Below are 24,620 nucleotides of genomic sequence, written 5' to 3'. Positions count from 1 at the left end.
TTAGTAAAATGTCTGATTTGAAGAGCTTCTTCCACTGAGAATACTTCCTTTTTGATGTGGTCATTGACATACCTTACCATTATCTATAACTGCCTAATATGTGGAATCACTGTGTATGTGGATCTGTCAGTGACCTGGATGGTCCAGGCCTGGATTGAACTACAACTCGTGCTGCAGCAGGTGAAGTTCAATTTGCATGGGAAGTACTGCAATCTGCAGAGGAAGCAGAGTTTTACATTATCATTGAAATTCTGGATATACAGGAACATTGTTTCAATTATGTGGTCAAAATCCAGTATCTTAAATATTTTACAATTATTCCAAGTTAATCTCATACATGCTCAACCAATGTGTCATGACTTCACACAAAGATAGTTTTAAGATTTGCATCACAATGTCTGACATCTAGACAATATTAAAAATCTTTCAATCCTTTGATCCCCTCAGAATCGTATGTTCCAAAAGATTGCTTGTCATTCTTCTGAAATCCAATAAGCATAGCGCCAACCCGCTCAATAGCTCCTCTTAAGACATCCCCTTCATCCCAGAAATCAACTTGGTGAACTTTCTCCAATGCAGCTCTCCTCCTCCTTTAAGACCAAAACTGCACATGGTCCTCCAGGCTTGGTCCATTAACCTAGACAGTTGTAGTAACACTTGCTTCATTTTATACTCAATGATCTTTGCCACGACGTTTCCAATTACTTGCTATACTTCCATGCCAACTTGTACATTCCATGTCCAAGACACCCAAACTCCTCTCTTTGGCATTATTTTGTAGCCCCTCACCACTTACACATTTTCTTTTCCTACTTTACTTAAAGTGGATTAACTGCTCACATCCCTACATCATCTGCCTAAATTTTGCCCACTCATTTAACCTATTTACAGTACTGCTGCACCTGATTATTTGGAAATTCTGGTGGCCTTGACATCTTACTCACTCATTAGTCTGGAACGTGAGCCACAGCACCAGAGAGAAAGTGGGGTGTGCGGCCAGAGCAGAGGGTCCAGAGCAAAGCCAGGGCTGGGTCTGGACCATGGGCCACGTATCCGATCGGACCCAGGGCTGGGGTCCGGAACACCAAGGGTCAGGAATGTTGATAGGTTTGTGGCCAGAACACTTGTATATTTCCTGCTCCTTTTAAGCTCACCAGGTTCACAAGAAAATTTATTATACTACCTTGTGACCCATAAAACAAGCGAAATAATATTGTGCTTGGGTATTACTAGAGTAACATCCAATAGTCCAAAAAATCTGTCAGTCAAGTACTACCACAGTTCCAAGGATGCTGAATTATCAGTTTTACAATATCCTGTTGCAAACTGTGTCCTCCTCACGAACTAACTCATTGCCAGCAAATCTGGATGCAGTATCTTGATCTGAGTTATTTGATATGTTATAGAAAATGAAGACCCCAGTACTGGCTCCTTGGCACCCCAGTTAAAACTTGTCACTCCAAAAAATGACCCATTTACCCATGTTTTCCTGTTATCTTGTCACCCTCTATCCTTCCTATTACCCCCAATGCCACAAGCTCTTATCTCTTGCAGGAATTTTTTTTGTGGCATCTTACTTTTGGAAATCAAATACACAACTGTTTTTCTTTTATCAGTTCAAAAAAAACCCTAATACAACTAAAATCCCCAATTCATTTAGTTCAAAAAAACCCTAAAAATTTATAAAACCCGATTTCCCTTTCATGAAACGATGCTGATTCAGATTAATTGCATTATGATTTGCTACTACTTCAGTAATGGATTCCAGCATTTTATGATGACAAATGTTAGACTAAATGGTATATACTTTTCTGGTTTTTGTTTCTCTTCCTTAATATATTTTTTTCTTAATCTTCTAGGACCTTTTCAGGACTTGGGAAATTTTAGATGATCATAATTAAGCCACTGCTTATAGTCACTTCATTTAAGCCCGTGGGATGCAGTCAGTCAGGTCCTGAGGACTTGTCAGACTTCATTCTCAAATTATTTCTTACAAAGTATTGAAATGACCACCTTCAGTGCCATAGCCTACAGGACAAAGGATAATGAGCTGCTGCAGGATTAACTTTGATTTTTTTTTGGCTGGCATGGACACAGTTGACTGGCTTCTGCTAATTAATGTACTAACACCATAGCTGCTATCCAAGTCGGTTTCCTCATTTACCCTGGTATACATTTCCAGCATGCCTGAGTTAGAGTTGAGCTGGTAATCTGCACACAGCATTAGACACTGCTTTAGCTTTCCACAAATCTAAATTAGAATTTCCAAAAACAAACTGGACAATTATTGGAATGCTCTCTGTAATCCTCAATGGCTGCAATAGAGTTTTGAAACAGACAAAAGTACAAAATATTTACATTTTTTAATAAAAACCTGTCTTTTTATTGCTAAGAGAAACAGCACATGAAAAATGTAAGAACAATAAGCACCATGGAAGAGTTATGTATTAACCAGCACAATCAACTTTGCAATGCAGATTTAAAAAAAACATACACTCCACAATGGAAACCTTCCACAGATGTAGCAAGGTGAAAATCGCCAATCCCAAAATCATTAACAGTTATGTATATTTGTTAAAGAACATGAAACATTACAGTACAAAAACAGTTAAAACATTTAAGCCGCAGTTAACGTGCATCCTGAAGAGCCCACTTCACTTGTCAATCTTCCCAATGCTGAATTCACTCTTTGGTACTGTAACTGCTGCAAAAATGTGCTTTGTTTTCAACCCTTACTTCTGGAAATAGAGCTTACATTACACCTAGGAGTTAAAACTAACCATGAAGCAAGGACATATACCACGTAAAATTAAGACTAAATAACCTACTATAGATCGGATGGTTTTATCAAAGTTAATAATGTTACTTCTTTAAAATTTTGTGAACTCCGTCAGACTCATTTAAAAAAAAATGAACCAAGGGTAGGTTAACTGTTTTTTTTGTCAGTTTCACCCCAGTTACAAGTCGCACATTAAAAAACATTTCAATTGCAAACTTAAATAAGCCACAATAAATTTGCTTTCAGTATTAAACAGTAGGGGAGCAACTGGTTACACAAACTGAAGCATTAATTCTCAGATTCACGAGCATTAACAATACTGATTTTCAGAAAGATGCAAGAAACAGGCTGTGGAGCTTTAAAGTACTGCATTGATTTGGTGCTCCCAATTCTGGTCGCCCGTTGTGTAAATATAATATTCTGAAACTTCCAATCCTGTGCACTTCCACATATAATACAAGTGATTGGTTGTTACACATGAAAACTCATGACAGTTGTGACTTGACCAATGACCCTCTGACACCAGCAGCCAGTCTGCAAAGTTGAAGCTGAAAGTTGCAGACAGGCCAGGTCATTGTAAATGTGCGGTAAAAGGACATCTGTGTAAAAGTAAATTTGCTGGTTAAGTTTAAACATCATCCTCTTCATCTTCATCCTGTGATGATCCTGCTTTATTGAGTGGATTGGATGTGGCTGATGCTGCTAACTGTGCTTGCTGGGCAGCTTGCTGCATCTGTAACCACTCCTGCTGGGCTAATTCTGCCTGCTGCTGTCTGGCCTGTAATAAAAAAGGACATCTGTAAATACTTTCCATAGTAACCTGGTGATCAGCCAAATGACTCTGAAGGTCATACTGACAGAAGGACAACATAATAATCTTTCAAAGATCCAGCTGATCAGATTTCAATACATAATGCAAACAGGCCACAAAGGCAGACTGGGAAGAAATGAGGCAGCACATGGGGCCGGAACAGGAAAGCACCTAAACTAAGAGTTTGGACGCTACAATTATAAAATCTGTTTAAGAATATCACAGCAATGATGTTTACAAAACACCCAGATATCACTTGCTCTTCAATTTTCCTGAGAATTAAATTTCAGATTCAGGCATAAACTGCATGGTAAGAATCCAGAATAATTTAAAGAAGCAGTTCCTGTAAACTTAGTGCTTGCAGACTCTAAAATACTGGAGTGTTACACTTTCAGAAACCTGCTCCACTTATTACATGATCTGGATCGAAGGATACTAGAAATGTAGGTACAGGAGCCATTTGGTCCATGTGACTAACAGAACAGCACTGTACAGGCCCTTCAGCCCACGATGTTGTGCCGAACTATTTAAACACCTACTCCATGATCAATCTAACCCTTCCCTCCTACACAGCCCATAAACCCTCCATTTTTCTTACTTCCATGTGCCGATTTAAGAGTCTTTTAAATGTCCCTATTGTATCAGCACCCCCGGCAGTGCGTTCCAGGCACCCACCACTCAGTAAAAAAAAAACCTACCTCTGACAGCTCCCCTAAACTTTCCTCCTCTGACCTTAAACTGATGTCCTCTGGTACTGGCCACTGCTGCCCTGGGGAAAGGTGCTGGCTGTCCACTCTATCTATGCCCCTCAATCTTATACACCTCTATCAAGTCACCTCTCATCATGCATCACTCCAAAGAGAAACACCCTAGCTCACTCAACCTTTCCTCCTAAGACATGTTCTCTAATCCAGACAGCATCCTGGTAAATCTCTTCTGCACCCTCTCTAAAGCTTCCACATCCTTCCTATAATGAGGTGACCAGAACTGAACACAATACTCCAACTGTGGTCCAACCAGAATTTTATGGAGCTGCAACATTACCTCACGGCTCTTGAGCTCAAACCCTGAATAATGAAGGCCGGCACACCATACGCCTTCTTAATCACCCTATCAACTTGTGCAGCAACTCTGAGGGATCTAAGGACTTGGATTCCAAGATCCATCTGTTCCTCCCCACTGCTAGGAATCCTGTCATTAACCTTGTACTCAGTCTTCAAGTTCGTTCTTCCGAAGTGTATCATTTCACACTTTTACGGATTGAACTCCATCTGCCACTTCTCCATCCAACTCTGCATCGTGTCTATATCCCATTGTAACCTACAACAATCTTCTACACTATCCACAACACCTCCAACCTTCGTGTCATCTGCAAACTTACTAACCCATCCCTCCGCTTCCTCATCCAAGTCATTTATAAAAATCATGAAGAGCAGGAGTCCCAGAACAGATCCCTGCAGAACACCACTGGTCACTGACCTCCAGGCAGAATACTCTCCATCTACTACCATCCTCTGCCTTCTGTGGGCAAGCCAATTCAGAATCCATGCAGCCAAGTCTTCATGGATCCCATGCCTCATGACTTTCTGGATGAGCCTACCACAAGGAACCTTGTCAAACACCTTACTAAAGTCCATATACACCACATCCACTGCATTACCTTCATCAATTTATCTTGTCACCTCCTTGAAAAACTCAACTAGGCTCGTGAGGCACAACCTGCCCCTCACAAAGCAATGCTGACTATCCCTAATAAGACTATGCTTCTCTAAATGCTCGTAAATCCTGTCCCTAAGAGTGCTCTACAATAACTTGCCCACTACTGGTCTATAATTCCCAGGATTATTCCTATTACCTTTCTTGAACAAGGGAACAATATATGTCATCCTCCAATCTTCTGGTAACACTCCTGTGGCCAGGAAGGACACAGATATCATCAACACGCCAGCAAATTCTTCCCTTGCCTCTCATAGTAACCTGGAGTATATCCCATCCAGCACCGAGGACTTATCTATCCTAATGTTTTCATAATAAGTATGAAGCAACTCCCATTTCCCAGCTCTTGGGACTGTCAGCTTACATCACTTAGACCCAGATGAATATAAATAAAAGTCCCAACCAGAAATCAAGTCAGAATTGTCTTGGGGTGAGGAGAGAATGGGAAGAACAAAAAGAGCAAGGGCAGAAATCTTCTGTGGGTAATACTCAAATGGATTATCCATGATTAATCAAAGTACAAGGAGCAGTTTATTTGAAGCGTGTTCTTGCCCTAGATCAAAGCAACTTGAAAGCAAACCTTCAATGCAACTTCAAAAGCAAGTGACTGGGTAGAAGAGGGCACCAAGATGTTTCTGAGAAAAAGCAAGAGAAGGTGGCTGAAGGTAGATAAAGGGATAAATCTTGAGAGGTAGCCAGATTCAGAGGTTGAGGGGCATACTGATTCTGCAACTGTAAATGGAGTGTATGAGCTTGAGGGGACATGTAAAAGAGGCCAGAATCAAAAGAATGGAAGGCATACTCTAGTTTTAAGCACCAGATGAAGTTGCAAGTTTGGGCAGGGGTGGGGATGAAGAGGCAAGGCAAAAGGTTTTGAATTTGTTGGATTAGAGCTGGGTGTCAATAAAGCTGCTAAAAACAGACATAATAAGAGCAGGATAGAATCAGGCATGCAATTTATCTAATGGCAGCAACTAGAATAAAACAAGGCAACTTGCAAAACAGAGCTTGCACTGCTGTATTTTAGTGATAAAAGTATTAAGGTTGAAGAAAAAGCAAGCAATAAAATGACAACCCAAGAAGTGCCTGTATGAAAAGGATAGCAAACTTCCTTCACTGAAGAACATCAGTGAACCAGTTGGATTTTTATTGCAATCTAGCAGTTTCACCATTACTGATACTGGGTTTTTAATTCTGGATTTATTTTAATTACTTGCATTTAAATTCCCCAATCCCTGTGGCTCTAGATCAGTGATTCAGAACACTCACTGTAAGGAGGAGGGAACAGCAAAACTGAGAATCCCTAAAAGCTTCCCCAGCAATTGCCGTTTTTTTAAAAAAACAATCAGGAGACAGTTTATATCAATGATCTCAAAGTTTATGGTAGCATTGTGGTTGAGTTATTTCGATGGTAGGATTTGAACTCATGTTCTCAGATTAGTCCTGACTTCTGGATTGCTAGTTGAGTGATTTAATCACCATGCTACTACACCCATACATTTTTGTTTTACTTTTCACATTTACAACGTTAATGGCTGCACTAGTATTTCAATCGTATGATGAAGCAACCCTAGTATTTCTTCATTTTATGCCGTGGACAAGATAACTGAAGAACTTTCCTGGTTATTCTATTGCTAATGAAAAACAGTTCTGACCTCACACAGTAGTACCATGAAATAAGTTCATGTCAGGCATCTGTTACACCAGATGCTAGCTATCCACATCAACATAAAGACTGTAAATTAACTTAAGCAGGATACAAACTGGATAAAAGCAGGTCTGATCAAAACAAAAAACACTGAAATAATGTGATACAAGACCTCACCCACAGGACTGACAAAATGTGCTGTCAAAAGGCGCAATGAAAACTAGAGGGAAAAATAAAGATCTACATTCTTAGACACACCCCTGAGAACACAGGATGGAGAATGAGAATGTAATTTCACCTATTGTTTGTTCCTCAGGTGCTCCCAGTCATGCATTCAATGTCAAGCTTCCCTACTGTATTTGATTTCAAGCATTGTTTTTGAGCAAAAAGAATTCATACATTTTGGCTGTATTCTTCAGTAAAATGTTATGGGTTCAGCTAATTTTGTACACCTCAATTTATTTTCCACTGTGTCTAGATTGTAGAACTTTATCCTCTCTGATCTCCTGTCACAGTTCCTCTTTGCAGATGGTACAATTTTGGTACTCTTTCCAATAGAGCCACACTCTTTTCATAGTGTGGTGACAAAATGGGATAGTTTGGCAAGTGCATTACAAAGCAGAGCTCAACTTGTCAATTTGTTGATTTTATTAAGTGCTTGACCCCACTGCCTACATAATGATAGCGTCAAGTTCACCTAATTCTCAAGTTCTGTTCTGCATATCCATGACATTTCTACTCTGTCTATACAACATCCATTTATTGTTCAAATGAAAATGTAGAAATTGCCTGAATAAATGAATTCATTGTATTTTGCATTTAATATGTTTTATCAAATTACATTTTGATGAAATATACAATTGATCTGAACGTCCATGAAAGTTAATTATCTGGCTCCTTTTCCCGACAGCTCTAGCTATTTTGTACGTTAACTGTACAAGCATCTAACTGGTTACAGCTGATAAGTTAATCAGGAACAACAGATCCAAGCAATAACCTGTGCAGATCACTCAACATTTCTCTCAATAATTAAAAGTAGACAGTCAGGACCATAAAATATCCAAGGCATGATGAAAAGAAACACGACCAAAAATAACTACAAGTCAGAATAATGTTTCATGGTAGACTTTTAGCTATACACTCACTCCTTATTCTCCACTGATTTGCTTTTCCATGTACTCATGAGGTCGGCCTCAGGCCCCATCTCAATTTCTTTTCCTAGCAAATCTATATACGCGCACAATGGGGAACTAATTATTGTGTATATAAATACAGATCAGTTTCTAGACCACTTGTGTCAAATGAATCCTTGCTGTGCACTGTTTTAATAGAAAACAATCTTTTTTACACAGCTCCACCTTGATTTCAAAACTGATTCATGCTTATAAGTTTCAATGGAAATTGTTTGTTTGCTAATATAATTTGCTTTGAGGTATTTAAACATCTTATTAATGCTTTTAGAACATTATTGGGTACAGTTATGTTTATTTGGGAATGTACTGGGTTCAAAGGACAGTGGCTTAATGGTATCTGCATATTTTGCTGATCATGGGAAGCCCATGGCCTCTCAGATAGAGGATTTACAAGTTTATTCTAACTTTACCAATACATCACTACAAAATCTGGAGTACCCAATTTAAAAATATAATATGGAAATAACTCTTTATAAATGGCTATATCTATGTAATGGTTTGAACATCTACATATACTACTTACTTTTGCAAATAGCTCCTGTTGCTGTCTCAATAGTTCTTCTTCTGGTATGCCAAGGTTTTCTAGTCGTGAGCTTGCTTTTCTCCTCTTTAGTGCTACTGTTTTGCACTCTTGCAAGACTTCCTTTACTTCACTAATGTACGAGCAAAAGCCAAGACTTTCCAGGGCTAAAAAAAGAAAAAATTATATAATTATATTAGTGCTTGTGCACACTGTCAAAAATTTTCATCCAATTATAAGAACTGCAAAAGAATTGAAATCTGAAATAACAGGAAATATAGAGCAATGAGAGAGGATCTGCATCTGACCCTTTTCTTTGTTTTCCACCCTGTTTTTTTTACATAATTCTCATTTTCAGCCGTGTCGAAAATGATCTGACAATTGTAAATTTAGATTACACGTGTAAATACTCATTTTATAATCTTGCCTTTAACTGTACCTTTTTTGGTGTCTGGCTATTCTGATTTCATTTCCAAAACAGACTTATGAAATGGTGACACAAACTCTTCCAGTTCAGAAATCCCTTTCACATTTAAAGCATTAAATATTGCTTCTTTCTCCCAAACATAAAAGTCACAAAACAGAATGCAAATGAAATATTAAAATGTGACAAAAAATGCAAGGGAAGAACTTCTGCATTTCAATAAAAATGACATTTATAGAGACTATCTGCCACAAACCCAACACGTGTATAAATGCAATGAAGCTCATTTGAATGCTAACTTATGGCTGATATTTTTTTTACAGGTAGAAAACACTTCAACTTTTGATCAAAACTGGTTCTCAACACTCAGGTCATACAGCTTAAGGCCCAGCTCTCCAGATCCATATCGCTCTAAGTCCCCATATTCCAATAAGCTCAAACACTGGTGTCATTTTTTTTTCTTGATTTGTTCCCCGGACACAGATTTACAGTGGACCATTCTGAGATGATCTCCACTGGTGAGTAAATCACTACTCTATTAACAAATGAATTGAAAATGGATTTAAGTGTTATGGGAGCTGAAGGTTCATTGGTTACATTTCTGCAAGAAAACACAAGATTTGAATAACTACAGCCCAATGGACTTGATAGGAAGCCATGCACACCAGTTTAAATTCTCAAGTTCTCAACTAGAACAAAACAACAGATGATCAATCCAATTGGCAAGACAAATGCAGAAAATAAAGCAATCAGCCATCAGGCTCCAGCTCTTGACTGATATCCAATGGTGCACTCAATAGAAAACAATTGTTCCAATTTAAGATAGGGCTACACTTAAGAATGGTGCCTTGTCTTTCTGTCTGGGGTCACGCATGTGGATTAAGTATTGAATCTTTACCATCTCAAGCACGAGTAAGCAGTTTGAGGAAATGAAAAATCAGTGAAAGTGATGTTTTAGTGAAGATTTCCCAACTTTGTGGCTGTACATTTTTTTTAAATAAACACTGAAGACCAGAATAATGCTGTCTTAGTCTCACACTTGCAGTGTTTTTATTTTAAATGTTGTATAACGCTAGAGTGTGTATGGGGGTGTAATGATGGAAATTATTGGAGTAATTCAAGTTTGTACTTTAGCAATATAATGATAAAATGGCATACAGTACCTCCCCGAAACCAGCTCTAGATGGCAGCTTTAACTTCAGGTATTTGGTGGGAGCCATTTAAAATATTCAGAATTAAGTATTTTGTTATTTTTATGTCAGCAGTAACCTCTGTACCTCAACGTTCACATAATATAGAAAACACAAAAAATACTGGAAGTTTATCTAGGTCCTTTTCACTACGTTCTGCTTAAATATTTCTAGAAGTTGTACTTAAATAATTCACTTACCTGCTTTTTGAATGTCCCAGTTCTTGATTTAGGCTCTGAAAAATTCTCTGACTACATGTAGAACCAGCCCTAATATATAACTTCCCAGCCAAGTCAAAAGATGGATATGACTGCATTAGGCACAAGCAGGCCAACTCTGATGTGGTTTTCAAGTGCCAATTTAAAATAGTGATCTTATTTTTCCAGTTACTCGATTAAATCCCATAACGTAACTGCACAGTAGCTAAAAGGATAATATTTAGAAAAATCACTTACAACTTGTAATAATATTATTCTCAAAGTAAATTGGCAATAATTTAAACACCCTAAATGATAAAGTTAATGAACAGTCTTACTGTTACAGTCTATGGTACAGTAGTGTAGCAGTTAGCGCGACACTATTACAGCGCCAGCGATCAGGGTTCTATTCCTGTCGCTGTCTGTAAGGAGTTTGTCCGTTCTCCCGTGTCTGCGTGGGTTTCCTCCGGGTGCTCCGGTTTCCTCCCACATTGCAATGGTGTATGGGTAGGTTAATTTGGGTTTAAAATGGGCGGCACGGACTCATTGGGTTGGAAGGGCCTGTTACCACGCTGTAAGTAACATTTTTTTTAAAATTTGAAAATTTTAAAAAAAATTTAGCATGGTCAATTTTCAGCTGCTCAGTAGAATTTCAGAACAAAATTGCTGTTTAGAGTAGATGGTTCATTTTGGCAAAGTAAGAACAAACAACATTTGAATAATGGTTTGATACTGGAGGAATGCTCAACAGGCAGGATCCCAACCTTGACTAAAATGACTTTGAACATTGCCCAAATAATCAGAATACAACGATTTTCATTTGCAATGATTGGAAAAACATTACAACATTTTTAGTGTATATTTGCAGGCATTGTCCAAAACATGTCAGGTTCCACAATAAACTCTACTTGCTCACTTGCCATTGCTCCTGGATGTGCTGAATTTCATTTAACTAAACACAAGGAAGTCCAAAGTCACTATCAGCTTAGCTCCTTAGCCTATTTCTTAATCACTCTGAGGTAGTACTGGTCTGTTTCACAATTGTACCATCCTCTAAGGCTTTTGTCACACCGGTTTTCATCAGTCAGGGTGTTGAGCATAGAAGTTCAGATGTTACGTTGCAGTTGTACAAGACATTGGTGAGGCTGCATTTGGAATAGTGTGTTTAGTTTCGGTCACCCTCCTAAGAAAGATGCCATTAAGGTGGAAAGAGTGCAGAGGAGATTTACAAGGATGTTGCCGGGACTCAAGGGACTGAATTATGGAGAGGTTGAGCAGGTTGGGACTACGCTCTTTATTGGAGCGTAGGAGAATGGGGGGGTGATCTTATAGAGGCATATAAAATTAGGAGCATAGATAGAGTGAATGCAGTCTCTCCACATCCCCCCCCAAGAGTTAGGGAATCAAGACTCGAGGGCATCGGTTTAAGGCGAGAGGGGAGAGATTCAATAGGAACCTGAGGGGCAACTTTTTCCACCCAGAGAATGGTCAGTATATGGAATGAGCTGCCAGAGGAAGTGGTTGAGGCAGGTACATGGATAGGAAAGGTTTGGAGGGATATGGGTCAAACACAGGCAAATGGGACTAGCTTAGATGGAATCTTGGTCAGCATGAGCCAAAGGGCCTGCTTCCATGCTATGACCCCAAGCTGATTTCCAAAACAGAAATTTCACTAAAACCGATTACTTCCATCCATGCTGTGTTGTCTGTTCCACACCCACCTCAGCAAATCTGATGCTGAGACTGTTTCATACTTCTCTCAGCACATCAGATGGTGAAACCATTATCCACCCATAAACAGTCTGCACCCATGTCTTAACTCCCACTATCAAGCTCACTTATCACCCTTGTATGCTGACCTACATTGCGTGATGGCCCAGGAAATACTCGACTTTAGAATTCTCATCATTTTCAAACCCTTCATAGTCTTGCCCTATTTCTGATCTCTGTACTTTCCCAGGTTTAATCCTTCCAGCATTGGCATTAGTGCCTTAAAATACTTGGGTCCTGGACTGAAATTCATTCCCCAAGTCTCCCCTTCTCCAAGGCCTTTGGTTAACTGTCACATTATTTCCAATTGGCTGGCATTAGATTTTGCTTCACAATGCTCAATTTCTCAAGCAATTTTGGACATTTTACTGTTAAAAGGCACAATAAAAGTAGACTTATTTGTAACACAAAAGAGTATGCAAGACGAAACAGCAAGTGGGAAAGGGGAAAGCAAAAAGAGAAGCTGAATGATTGCTTTAGGAAGTTTCTTAAAGAGAAGAAAGGCCGGAAGTGAAGTAGTTTGGGAACAAACATCACAGGCAAGGAATGATTAGCCTCGAAAGTGAAAGAACTTAAATTTCTATGTACTCAAAGCACTCCACAGTTAATTAATATCAGTTCTATTGTTAACAAACATGGCAACTAATTTGTACGACAATGTGATAACAACTAGATAATTAACTACTTAGGCTGCATTAAGCAGTGTTGCTTCAAGGTCAAAAGAAAATTCCCCTGCTTTTATCTGAATAGCATAATGAATATATGCATGCTGGCTGGCTGACAGACAAGTTTTTTTTAGGCATGAGGTATGGTGGTGCAAACAGAGGACATGGAGAGATTTGAAAGGTACGACAAGAATTCTATATTTGTTAGGCAAAGTTGGTTGGGAATGATTCTAGGTGGGCTTATGTTGAGCAATCAGATTGATTTCAATACATCTGTTTAAAGCTCTCAGGTTGAAGCCAGCCCCCTATGCAATAAGCGTGTTAAAACTGAAACAAGACAATTCTGTTTTGGATCCATATATTACTGCTAATATGTTGTAGTGCATCAATAGTGATGAATGAGTCTAAATGCAGTAAAGATAGATATGATGAATAAGTGTTTCCTATTTTCAAGTCTTAGGAGCAAATAACTACACATTTGTTTATCAGGATTCAAATGTATCAGGATAAATACAGCTCTACTGTTACATACGTTTGTATCAGCCTTTTCAGCTGAAATATATAGGGAATCAAACGAAACTATAAAGAACCTACTGCACAAACAAGTTATTTAGAGTTCAGAAAGCCCTTCAAAAATTAATGTTTTGTACTAATAATAGTACATTTTGCTCTGCCCAGCGCTAATACAAGCATAAAAGATAAAATCAATTGAACAGTGAACACAAAAGAATTTCAAATCAAGCCACAATAAATTGGAAATTTATCCACTTCATAAAATAATGCAAAAAGTAAAAACCAGAGATGACAGATCAAAAAGATTCATAACGTCAAAATTAAAACAAGATGGAGTTTGAACCATATACAAGCAGATCATATGGCAAAACATTTCACATCAAAAGAGAAAAGAAGTCTCCAGTGATTCAAAGGACATTTTCAGAATTCACCAAAATGAGTGTTGCTGACAACCTAGACATTCTCTAGGGAAAAAAATTAAATTGTGGCGTACCCTCTAACATCTGCCACAATCAATCATTCCAACATTGAAAAGCAGATATGAATTTGTTTGATTAAAACATATGGCACATACTTTTTCTTTTATATACTAGTTTAAGTATTACTCTAAAATTTGCAGACATCTGTCTTAGATGGCTAGCCAAAGCCAGATTTCTAACTTTCTTGCAATAAGAGCTGAAGCTGCAACTAGTGCAGTTGTGTTGTGTTTGTGCAGATGTCCAAACTACAAAATCATAGTGCAGTACATCAATACACAGGAGTAAAGCAAATTACTATTTTGTAATCAAGTTCCATATGTAAAACACTAGATTATTCACTGCATATGTTGGAGTATTAATTTTGTCTACTAAAGCTACAATTACAAATATCTGTATGTGCATCAAAACTTGTGCAAAATTACTGTTATACATGTTGATTGCACTGGCTCCAAGAACATCCTATTGTCAATAGCAAGGCCTAGCAGACAAGTGCTAAAGGTTAAAGTATTCGCAATCCGACTGAGTTGGGAAATGCCCAATGGATTACTCCAACCTGGCTTTTCCCCTCAAGATCTCTACAATCATAGAAATCCGTCTTTAACCAATTGGATTCACTCCATATAACATCAAGAGGAGGCTAAGAACACATGATGCAACAAAGCCTTTGGGACCAGACAACCCAGTTGTAGCCCTAAAGACTTTCACCTTCCAACAAAAAAGTCAGAAATGGGAATGTTTGCTGATTGCCCAATGCTCCATTTCATTTCTCAGAACTGCATCCACACCTACAATCAGCAAGATTTAGATGACATTTGGGTTTAGTCTAAAATGCCAAGCAATAAACCATCTCCAATAAACTGAGTCAAGGCAACTATGTGATAGTCAATGGAATTACCATTGCCAAATTCCTCACCATTAACATTCTGGAGAGTCCCACTATTGACAAACTCATCTAGTGACTCCGCAGAGCCAATCCACCATCTACAAGTCGAGTGTCAGGAATGTGATGGAACACTCCCCACCTGCCTGGAAAGGTACAGCATCAACAAAATTCAAGTGCAAAATTACTTAGGATAAAGCAGATCAGTTAACTGCCACCCCATCTACCTTAAACATCAATTTCCCACCCTCGTCATATACAAAACAGCTATTCTGACAGCATCTCCCAAACCTCTGCTGCCAAGGACAAAGTGATCAGACACAGGGGAACACCATCACCTATAAATCCCTCCCCCAACCCAAAGCCAGACAGTAATATGACCTGGAAATATATCACTCCCTTCATCATTAGCTCTAAATCCTGGAAATCCCTACCCAGCAGCAACACGAGAGTACCTTCACACCAGAAGGACTGCGACTATTCAAGTGGCACACCACCAAACTCTCAGCGACAATTCAAGATGACAATGTTGGTCTTAACAGTTCAAGATGACAGTCGTGCCTAGTTCCCAGAAAATAAAATATATTAACACCAATCAAGAATTGTTAATAAAAGAATAAAATTACTTCCTTAAACCTCTTTGCTGTTCTTTCCTCTGGTAAGATGCTCTACAGAACTTACCTCTTGGACCATTTCCTTGGTTTTCAATTCCAACATCTGCATATGTGACTCTTGTCAAGTTTTACTTGATAATGCCCTTTAAGTGCCCTTGGATAATATTAATTGCATTAATACAAGCGGTTGTTGTGGAATACGAGAAGCATTCAGGTGACCCCCGCGTTATGGGGGGGGGGGGGCGGGGGCGAGTTACATTCCTAGAAAACAGTCTGAATCACAATTTTCTGTAACAAGTTGTGTCATCTGCACATGCATCAAGAAAGGAGTTTAAAAAAAATTGTGTGCTTATTTACTCTCCCACCCCATCACCCCCCCCCCCAACATAAATTCCGAGAGTGGATTTTATTCCATATCTCAAATTTTTGAGTAGCGATTTGTGAATTCCATAAGGAAGAATTTCCCTTAACGCAGGGGTTGCATTGATATTTACCATATCAAGATCTTAAAAGGGATAGACAAATTTTTTTAAAAACTTCACCTCTGAAACATGTCCTCCTGTGTAAACCTTCCCCACAAGTTAAAAGCCTAATAAAAGCCTCTCAGACCAGCCTCACTAACATATGAAGCTCTAGTGTGTAACACCTTGACAATATTCCAGGCAAAATGGTAAAGGAAACAGAAGCCCTGATATTAAAAAAAACAGAATAAAGATAATAGAGAGAAAGAATCTTAGCTTAGAATATTGAGGATCAGTCTGCGCAAAGTAAGAAACTAATAAGTAGAAAACATTGAGAATTGTATAAAAGCCTCCAAACAGTAGTACTGCAGGGCACAGTACAAATCTGGAGTAAAGATATGCAGATAATATATAATACAATAATCATGGGAGACCTTAATCTTCAAAGCAAATAATTATGTGGAAGATGAATTAACAGAGTGTATAAGATATGAATTTCTAAGTCAATATGTGAAGGAATGAGGTAACAGGCCATTTAATTCCAACATTGTGCGAGTTAATTGATGATTAATTAGTTAAGAGACCTTTATGGAAGTGAGAATAATATTACAAGTTTTATATAAAAATTGGAGCAATTTAGTTTAATCTGAATAAAGCAAATAAAGCAAAGTATGAAGGCATGAGGCATGGTTTGGCTATGGTAGATAGTGAAACTAGATTAAAAGATACGACAGGAAACAATGGCTAAAGAATTAGTATAATAATTATACGTTCAAGGCCAATAAAGGGATCCAGCCATGGCAATCAAGAAATATTGTGCTAGATTAAAGGAAAAGGCACAAGAAACAGCAAGACTAGGCACCAGGAAAACTTCAGAATTCAGCAGAGGATAAAGAAGTAGAAAACAAAAAACAGATTGGAGAGCTTCAATAGATGTGAAAAGGAGGAGATTAGGTAGAATTAATGTGTTCCTTCGAGACTGGAGCCACGTCCTTTCCACCCTCCCATCCTGTAAATGCCAACTTTCTTGCCTGCCCAATCTACTAACAATGCATTTTAAGTTACCTGTGGCTATGCCAACATGGCCTAAAGATTGTCAGAACAGCTCACAAACGTTTCCAGGTCCTAAATTTGACCAGTCAGTTCTACTACAGCTCCCCCAAGTTTGTATTATCGACAAACTCATCTTTTGCGCTTTTTTCCCCCAAGTCATTAATGCCCAGTCATGCAGATTCCACGTTGCCCACCTTCACACACTTGAATTCTCTACTTGGATCAATTTTCAACTCATTTGAGAAGTACTGTCTGTGCAATGCCTTTCAGCCACATAGACAAACTTTCTACGTTACAGCAAATCAACTTAACATACATTCACCAGGCAATGTTTCTTTCCCATAACTTAAAGTACTCAAAACCTACTACTGAAATAATACTTTCTCCACATAGCTTCATCTTCATTTTGCAAAATCTCAATACTTTCTCATCGATGGAAACAGTGCATTGTTATTGATATTATGTCTCATCAGAATCTTGATACAGCGGATGGAGGACATTAGATTAATATGATTAGGCAGGGTCAACATGGTGTTATGAAAGGAAATTTACCTTTGACAAACCTAAACTTAGAGGATGTGGCTACTAAGGTAGAAAGGGGGAAACTTGCAGATGGAAACATGGTATCACAAAACAGTAGATTAAGGGAATGGATACAACAGCAGAAGACTGGATAGAGTAAAGAGCATCAGGCAAATCAGTTGCATGCAAGAAAAACAATTTCATTACGCTTTAGTAAAGAGAACAAGAATCATGAAGCTCTGAGTGTCTAGATTTATTAATCCCCAAATGCCAATGCATAGATATAAAGTAATTAAATATTTTATGAATTTATCTCAACATCGAGGAATATAAAACAGTGTCTCATCATCAAATCATTCAATTTCTTAGTCAGACAGCATTCAGTTTTGATCATTTTCATCAGGAAAGACTTATTGACCCTGGAAGAGGCTATAATTACAAATTCACCGTTTAGAGCAGAGCTTCAAGGGTTAAAGAATACCCAAATATGACTTGCATTCCTTGCACATGAGATTGAAGAATAGATTGTTTAAAAGCTGAAATTATCCAACAATAGATTCAGAGATATTATTTCCTCTGATGAGAGATTTCAGAACTTAAGGCACAAGAACACATGAAAATAGGAATAGACCATTAGGCCCCTCAAGCTTGCCCAATAACAAGTTCATGACTGATGAAGGCTGGCCTCAACTTTTCTTCTGTGCCAGATCCCCATAACCCTCAATTCCTTAATCTTTTAAATATATATCTCCATCTTAAATATATCTAATGATTTGGCCTCCACCACCCCCAGGGCAAAGAATTGTAGAGATTCACTACTAAGAAATTTCTACGTGCCTAAGTTTTAAATGACAGGCCCCTTATTTTGTAGCAATGTCCCCTTGTTTGTGACACTTTGCCAGTGAAAACATCTCAACATCTACCTTGGCAAGCCCTCTCAGGATCTTATATGTTTGAATAAGGTCACACCTCATTCTTCTGAACTCTAAGGAATACAGACTCAAACTGTCTAGTGTTTCTTGGTAGAATCCATCCCAGGAATTAGCCTGGTGACTCTCCTTTGTACTGCCTCCAATGCATACCTTTAGGTAAGAGGACCAAAATTCTGCACAGTATTCCAGGTGTGGCCCCACCAACACCCAGTACAACTGTAACAGAACTTCCCTACTCTTAAACTCAACCCCTTCACAATTAAGGTTATCATGTCGTTTGCCTCCTCCACTACTTGCTGGACATGCCTGCTAACTTCTTTTGCAATGCACGCACTAGAACACGGAGATACCTTTTAACTTTACTCATTTGCAGTCTCCCTCCATTTAGATAAGAATCCACCTTTTGAATCCTGACCAAAGTGCATGACCTCATACTTCCCTCCATTAGCCAGATTTTAGCCCAATCACTCAATCCATCTCTATCCTGTTGTTCCTAACAGGACAGCTCTAACCTTCCCCAGTACCAACCGGTGGTTCCCCTAACCTGTGGTTCTGCTTTTCAATTCCAGAATTATTACCTGGCCAGTTAGGAGGAAAGTACATTTTCCTATACAAATTAGTGGAATTCTGGAACTCACCCCACTCTTCTAAAGGCTGTGGATGCAGGTTCAACTGACACTTTCAAGATCCATCTTGAATCTCGTTTTCACATTTTACTGAAGAATGAACACATCCCCATTTCAAGCATCCATTGCTAGAATCAAAGGTGGCATGACCCAGTGCTTCCAACTGAACTGCTGGCCATGTCACTAGCCAATACTGATTGAATCCCGTCACAGATTTTGATTCTAAGTTAGTCCAGAAAAGTTCCCACCAGCAAGTGTGACTTAAAGGTTTCAGATGCATAAAGTCGAGATCCTACAGCAGGTTCCCGTACTATGTTGATTGCAGCTTCTCACTGAGATTCACCATTGAGTAATATACTGTGAACAGATGGAAATATACTGATAATCTCCCAATACTCATGAGAAGAAGGGGGAAGAAATGGTTTCACTCGTCTTCGCTGCTTGCTGTTCTAATATGGAGGTTAGACACATTTTGTTAGAAGACTTCAAATATATTTCCCCTTCTCTATGTTAGCCACTAAAATATACTTTTATATTTCAGGACAAGTGATTGTACATTCTACCTCACTCTCTCACTGAACCCTAAGTTGTCATACACAGAGCAATCATCAAATACGGATGGGCAGAAAATTCCTCCAGATAGATATTTGGAACACTGGAGCCAAAGCCTTTGTTTCCACCTGATCCTCCATTTCAGTTCTCTGCACACCAACTCCACCCCTCTTTGTACTTAAAAGAAAACAAGGCTGAAATAGATCTTTGCAACCCTGGTTTCTCATTTGAGAACGAGATGAATTTATAACCGCTCCAGAACCAGGAGCTGGTGCAGAACACAATTAAGTTGCTGCCATTTTTTTCCCCGAGTGTTCACTGAGCACTCACCACTCTGCATTGCACTCTTGTGTGGCTTTCCCTTTAGTGCTCGACAGAATCTACCCATGGAAAAGCGTAGCAGCTAGAAATTAAAGCTACCTTTTCAACATGCAAACCACCACTCATACCCTACATTGGAATGGACTAGACGTACTCTATGGCAAACAGACAAAAGCAAGCCCTTTCAACATAGTTTGTTCTATACAAATTGGCTACATCTTCAATTTATAAAACTACCCAGCTTTTGCACTGCAACCTCAAATATGCCAGTATCTTTTCCTACAATGCATGTCTATTAAAAGGACTGCTATAGTTGCTATGCAACAGTTCGGACAAAGTAAGAACTCACTGCCATAAATAGGAAACTAGAAACAGACGTACTTTCTCTTCCAGATGGTGCAGATAACACAAGCTTCCATCATAACCAAATAACGATCTGCCCAGCACTAAGTATCGCAATGGAGGCCAATTATAAGCTTCAGTCACAACAACTAACATTTCATCTTCATTCACCGTCAACAGTAAATCCAGATGAGAAAACTGATAACAGATCTGTTTAAATATTACAAATGAATAGTTTTCACTGATCTGGGGATATTACAGAAACAAGATCTGGATGAAAGTGTCTTCTTTCCCCATAAAGTTTCACAATGAAAAGAACCATCAATTCACTTTTTTTTTGAGGCTTATAAAGCTGATAAGCCTAAATCTGCTATTCACAGAGTTGGTACGTCAGACTTCTGAGGCCATTGGCATACATTTAGCTACCATATTTCTACTGGAAGGCCATCTCTTAATGTCCATGTAATTAGAACTACTCCCAACAACTCATCATTGGCAAATGATTAAGAAAATGTATGCAAGGCCATTGGTCTTGCAACATTTCATGCAATTACATAAATGGATATGTTAAATATGCCATTGCACACACAGGCCAAGAGGTTTGAACATTTAGCTAAATTACCAAAAATATGAATTTCAAACAAGCAACAGAAACCGTGCTTAGCAATAACTGGTATTTTAGTCAAAAAGGTGAATGCTGACTTCAAACTACGGCGGGACAGACTTTCATTTTGATGACAATCATTGTCACAGAAATTCAAAAACTGCAAAGTTTTTACACAGCAGTTCAGTTGCAAAATCCCAGTTATATTGTTAATTTTCTGCTCAGAAAACAGTTGAATTTTAGTAATAATGTTGTTTCTGATGCATTCATCATAAACATAATTTTAGTTGAATCACTATGATTTATAAACAAATCAAAGCCTGCATTTGACCAAACATTTCTTTAAAACCTTGCCTTCTAGAACCAAACAATTTGGCAGTTTTACTTAAAACCTACCCAAACTTTGCTTTCATCACAAACGAACGCTGCATTTGCTCACACCGTGTCTTTTTATAGGACGATTTCCATGGTCTTTGGTATATTCAACAACTTTCAGCTTAAAAGCAGCTGAAAAAGAAACAGTCTGTGAAAATCATGTAATTTGCTCTTCAGCTGTGCTCATATGCCCACTGGGATCCTGAAACCAGCTTCAATGGTTAAATACTTAAAAGGGAATTGCAATGATTGTTTTCTTTTTAAAAAACCACAAGTAGATGTTTCACGATTTACTTGCCAATATTGAAAGAGTAAGTTTGTAAAAGATGGATAAATCCTATTATGCAGTCCCGAAATGCCCTAAAAACTCCAGAAAACTGAATCAGGTACACGTCAAAATCATAGCCAACAGTAAATATGTAAACATTGCCACTTCTAAGATGGTATTATAAGTCACTGAAGGGGAAGGAAATAGCTGTCAGGTTCATTTAAGCCTCCTGTCAGTAAGCAATATGCCTGGCACATATCCAGCAGCAAAACCCATACCATGTGTACAGGTTAAAATGTGATAAAATGGCAAATGGTAGAGAATTGAATTTTACAAATATTTTGAAGAAAGAACTGCCTTATATTTTAATTAGGAACTAACTTCCTATATTTGATTAAATTTATGTCCTACTTGCATATTTTCTTACAACCTTCAAGCCAAGACAATATTTCAAAAGATAATTCAATGAGCCCAGCCACCAATGCAATTAACAAAAACTTTCACAAAGTCCTAGTCCCTCTGTAAAGACCAGTATCTGGTCAGTAACAAAACCATGCACGTAAGGTAATTACAACCAGGAAATGTGCCACGGTGAAATGTGCCACAGTGATGGCTTATGTAAGAAGATATGTACCAGCCTATTAGGAAAATATGCAAATAATTTATTGGATACAGAATAAAATTTTCTAGTCAAATCAAATAACCCTGAACTGTATACTTAACTCACTCAAAGAGATCCTATTCTACATTAAACTGCAGATGTACAAAGGCACTTACAGTTTTCCATTTTAGAAAGAAGTTGTGCATGGGTTGAGGAATATAATTGGTAAAATATTGGATTTTACATCAAAACAATACAAATTCACTGGATTAAAGTGCACAAACATTTCATACTAACACCTGCACCTGGCCAATTTGAAATATGTATATCCATCTTTATAATTCACAAGACTAATGAGCCACTTAAACAGTTTCTCTTGAATAGATATTTTCATACTCTCATCTATCAAACAAGTGAGTTTTTTTTGGTTAACTCTCCTACTTCAACACAAAGTACTTTTTCGTGTAAAAAAAAACTCAGTGGAAACCTGGAAAATACTAGAGTTATAATTTAAACATATTTAAGACATCAAATCAGCTTTAATGATGTTTCTTTATTTTCAACAGTACTTAAGTATGAAACTACTTACATTCATTAACATCAGTATAACCAGCTCTAACATATTCTAGTGCAAATAGTGAAGAAAAACTTTTCTTCATCCGTGTTCTTATTGTAGATGATCAGAGTCTGGGTACCATATGCGATAATCAAAATTGCTCTACTAAATACATCAGAATCATAAAAGACTACCAATTCAACCAGTGGCTAACATTGCCCGATGCAGAACTTAGATACCAATGGGAAATACAGAAACCTCAGAACTGCTTTCAGTGTTAATTTCTAGCACGCTGCTTACTAGCTGACTTGTTAAAGCAATTCCCACCCGAACTTTTCCCAAGTAGGTTTAAGCGGCTGCTAACGGAGAGGTAGAGAAAACTTTCAGGGAAAAACAAAGTGTTTCCTTACTCACTCTCGCCTTACTTCTTTGCCCAGGCCAGAGGGAAAGAGTAAAGCCAAGCCCGGGCCCCCGCTCCCCTCACCTTGGATAACGTGCTCCGGGGAGATGGTTTTCTTCTCCGACTTGTTGCAGATCTCGTTGGCCTCCGAGGAGATGAGGTGAATGAACTCGGTGCAGCAGCTCACCACCAGCTCCCGGGCTTCGTTCGCCACCCGCACGTTGGGCAGCGTCTCTTTGATCATTTTATTGATGGCCGCTCGGGGGATGGTCAGGTCGTCGTCGTTGCCGGACGCCGAAGCCATGACTCGTTTCGTACACGTTCGTTTTAATTAAAAAAATAAACAAAAAAACTAAAAGCCTCCCGGTGGGTCTGAACGCCCCCGCCCTCTGCTCCAGGGGGTGAACCAGCGGCCCCTTTGTGGCTGAAACCCCCACCCCCACCCCCACCCCCTCGATCCTCCTCTCCACGCGGCCTCCCTCTCGCCTCGACTCCCCCCGGCCCTCGGCCACTCTCATCCAATGTCCGAGCGGGCTGCCTGCGGTCCGGTCACCGAGCTGAGCCCCTTCCGTCCGCCTCCCTCATTCCTCCGCTCCCGGCTACAGCGCCATCTTCGATCGTCCACCGGAAACCATCCGCGGAGCCGCGCCGGGCCGCCCCGCACTTCCGCTCTCCCTCCCGCCCTCCCTGGGTGCTGCGCCCTAGCGGCAGGGGGTGCGACGCCTTTCTCTCCCCCTCCCCCTCCCCCTCCCCTCCCCCTCCCCCTCCCCTCCCCCTCCCCTCCCCCTCCCCTCCCCCTCCTCCTCCTCCTCCTCCCCCTCCTCCCCCTCCTCCTCCCCCTCCTCCTCCCCCTCCTCCTCCTCCCCTTCCCCCTCCCCCTCCTCCTCCTCCCCTTCCCCCTCCTCCTCCTTCCCCTCCTCCTCCTCCCCCTCCTCCTCCTCCTCCCCTTCCCCCTCCTCCTCCCCTTCCCCCTCCTCCTCCTCCTCCCCTTCCCCCTCCTCCTCCTCCCCCCCTTCCCCCTCCTCCCCCTCCCCCTCCTCCTCCCCCTCCCCTTCCCCCTCCTCCTTCCCCTCCCCTTCCCCCTCCCCTTCCCCCTCCCCCTCCCCCTTCCCCTCCCCCCCTCCCCTCCCCCCTCCCCTCCCCCCTCCCCCTCCCCCCTCCCCCCTCCCCCCTCCCCCTCCCCCCTCCCCTTCCCCTCCCACTTCCCCTTCCCTATCCCCTCCTCCACCTCCCCTCCCCTTCCCCATCCCCTCCTCCCCTTCTCTCTTTTCCCCCTTCTCCCCTTCCCCCTCCCCTTCCCCAATTCCCCCATCCTCCCCTCCCCCCTCCCCTCCTACCCCTCCTCCCCTTCTCCTCTCCCCTTCCCCCTCCCCCTTCCCCTTCCCCCTCCCCCTCCCCCTTCCCCCTCCCCCTCCCCCTTCCCCCCCCCCCTCACCCTTCCCCGTCCCCTTCCCCCTTCCCCTTTCCCATTCCCCTTCCCCTTCCCCGTCCCCCCCCCCACTCCCCCCTCCCCCTTCCCCTTCCCCTTCCCCCTTCCCCTTCCCCTTCCCCCTTCCCCCTTCCCCTTCCCCCTTCCCCCTTCCCCCTTCCCCTCCCCCTTCCCCCTTC

At 40.2% G+C, this 24,620-nt stretch overlaps 1 protein-coding gene across 1 annotated transcript; it reads right to left on the bottom strand.

Annotated features, from left to right (window-relative positions):
• Nucleotides 1-1,754: 1,754 nt before the first annotated feature.
• On the bottom strand, nucleotides 1,755-23,648 carry dr1 (down-regulator of transcription 1). Its single transcript, XM_052011685.1, has 3 exons — nucleotides 23,097-23,648; nucleotides 8,671-8,834; nucleotides 1,755-3,557 (listed from the first exon to the last, which is right to left on the bottom strand). The coding sequence occupies exons 1-3, from the start codon at nucleotides 23,314-23,316 to the stop codon at nucleotides 3,408-3,410; spliced, it is 534 nt and encodes a 177-aa protein (XP_051867645.1). The 5' UTR covers nucleotides 23,317-23,648; the 3' UTR covers nucleotides 1,755-3,407.
• Between the last annotated feature and the right edge of the window lie 972 nt (nucleotides 23,649-24,620).

The sequence above is a fragment of the Pristis pectinata genome, chromosome 3 (assembly GCF_009764475.1).
Source record: "Pristis pectinata isolate sPriPec2 chromosome 3, sPriPec2.1.pri, whole genome shotgun sequence".
Classification (NCBI taxonomy): domain Eukaryota; kingdom Metazoa; phylum Chordata; class Chondrichthyes; order Rhinopristiformes; family Pristidae; genus Pristis; species Pristis pectinata.
Note: the sequence above shows the minus strand (reverse complement) of the source record. Positions and strands in the feature narration are given on the sequence as shown.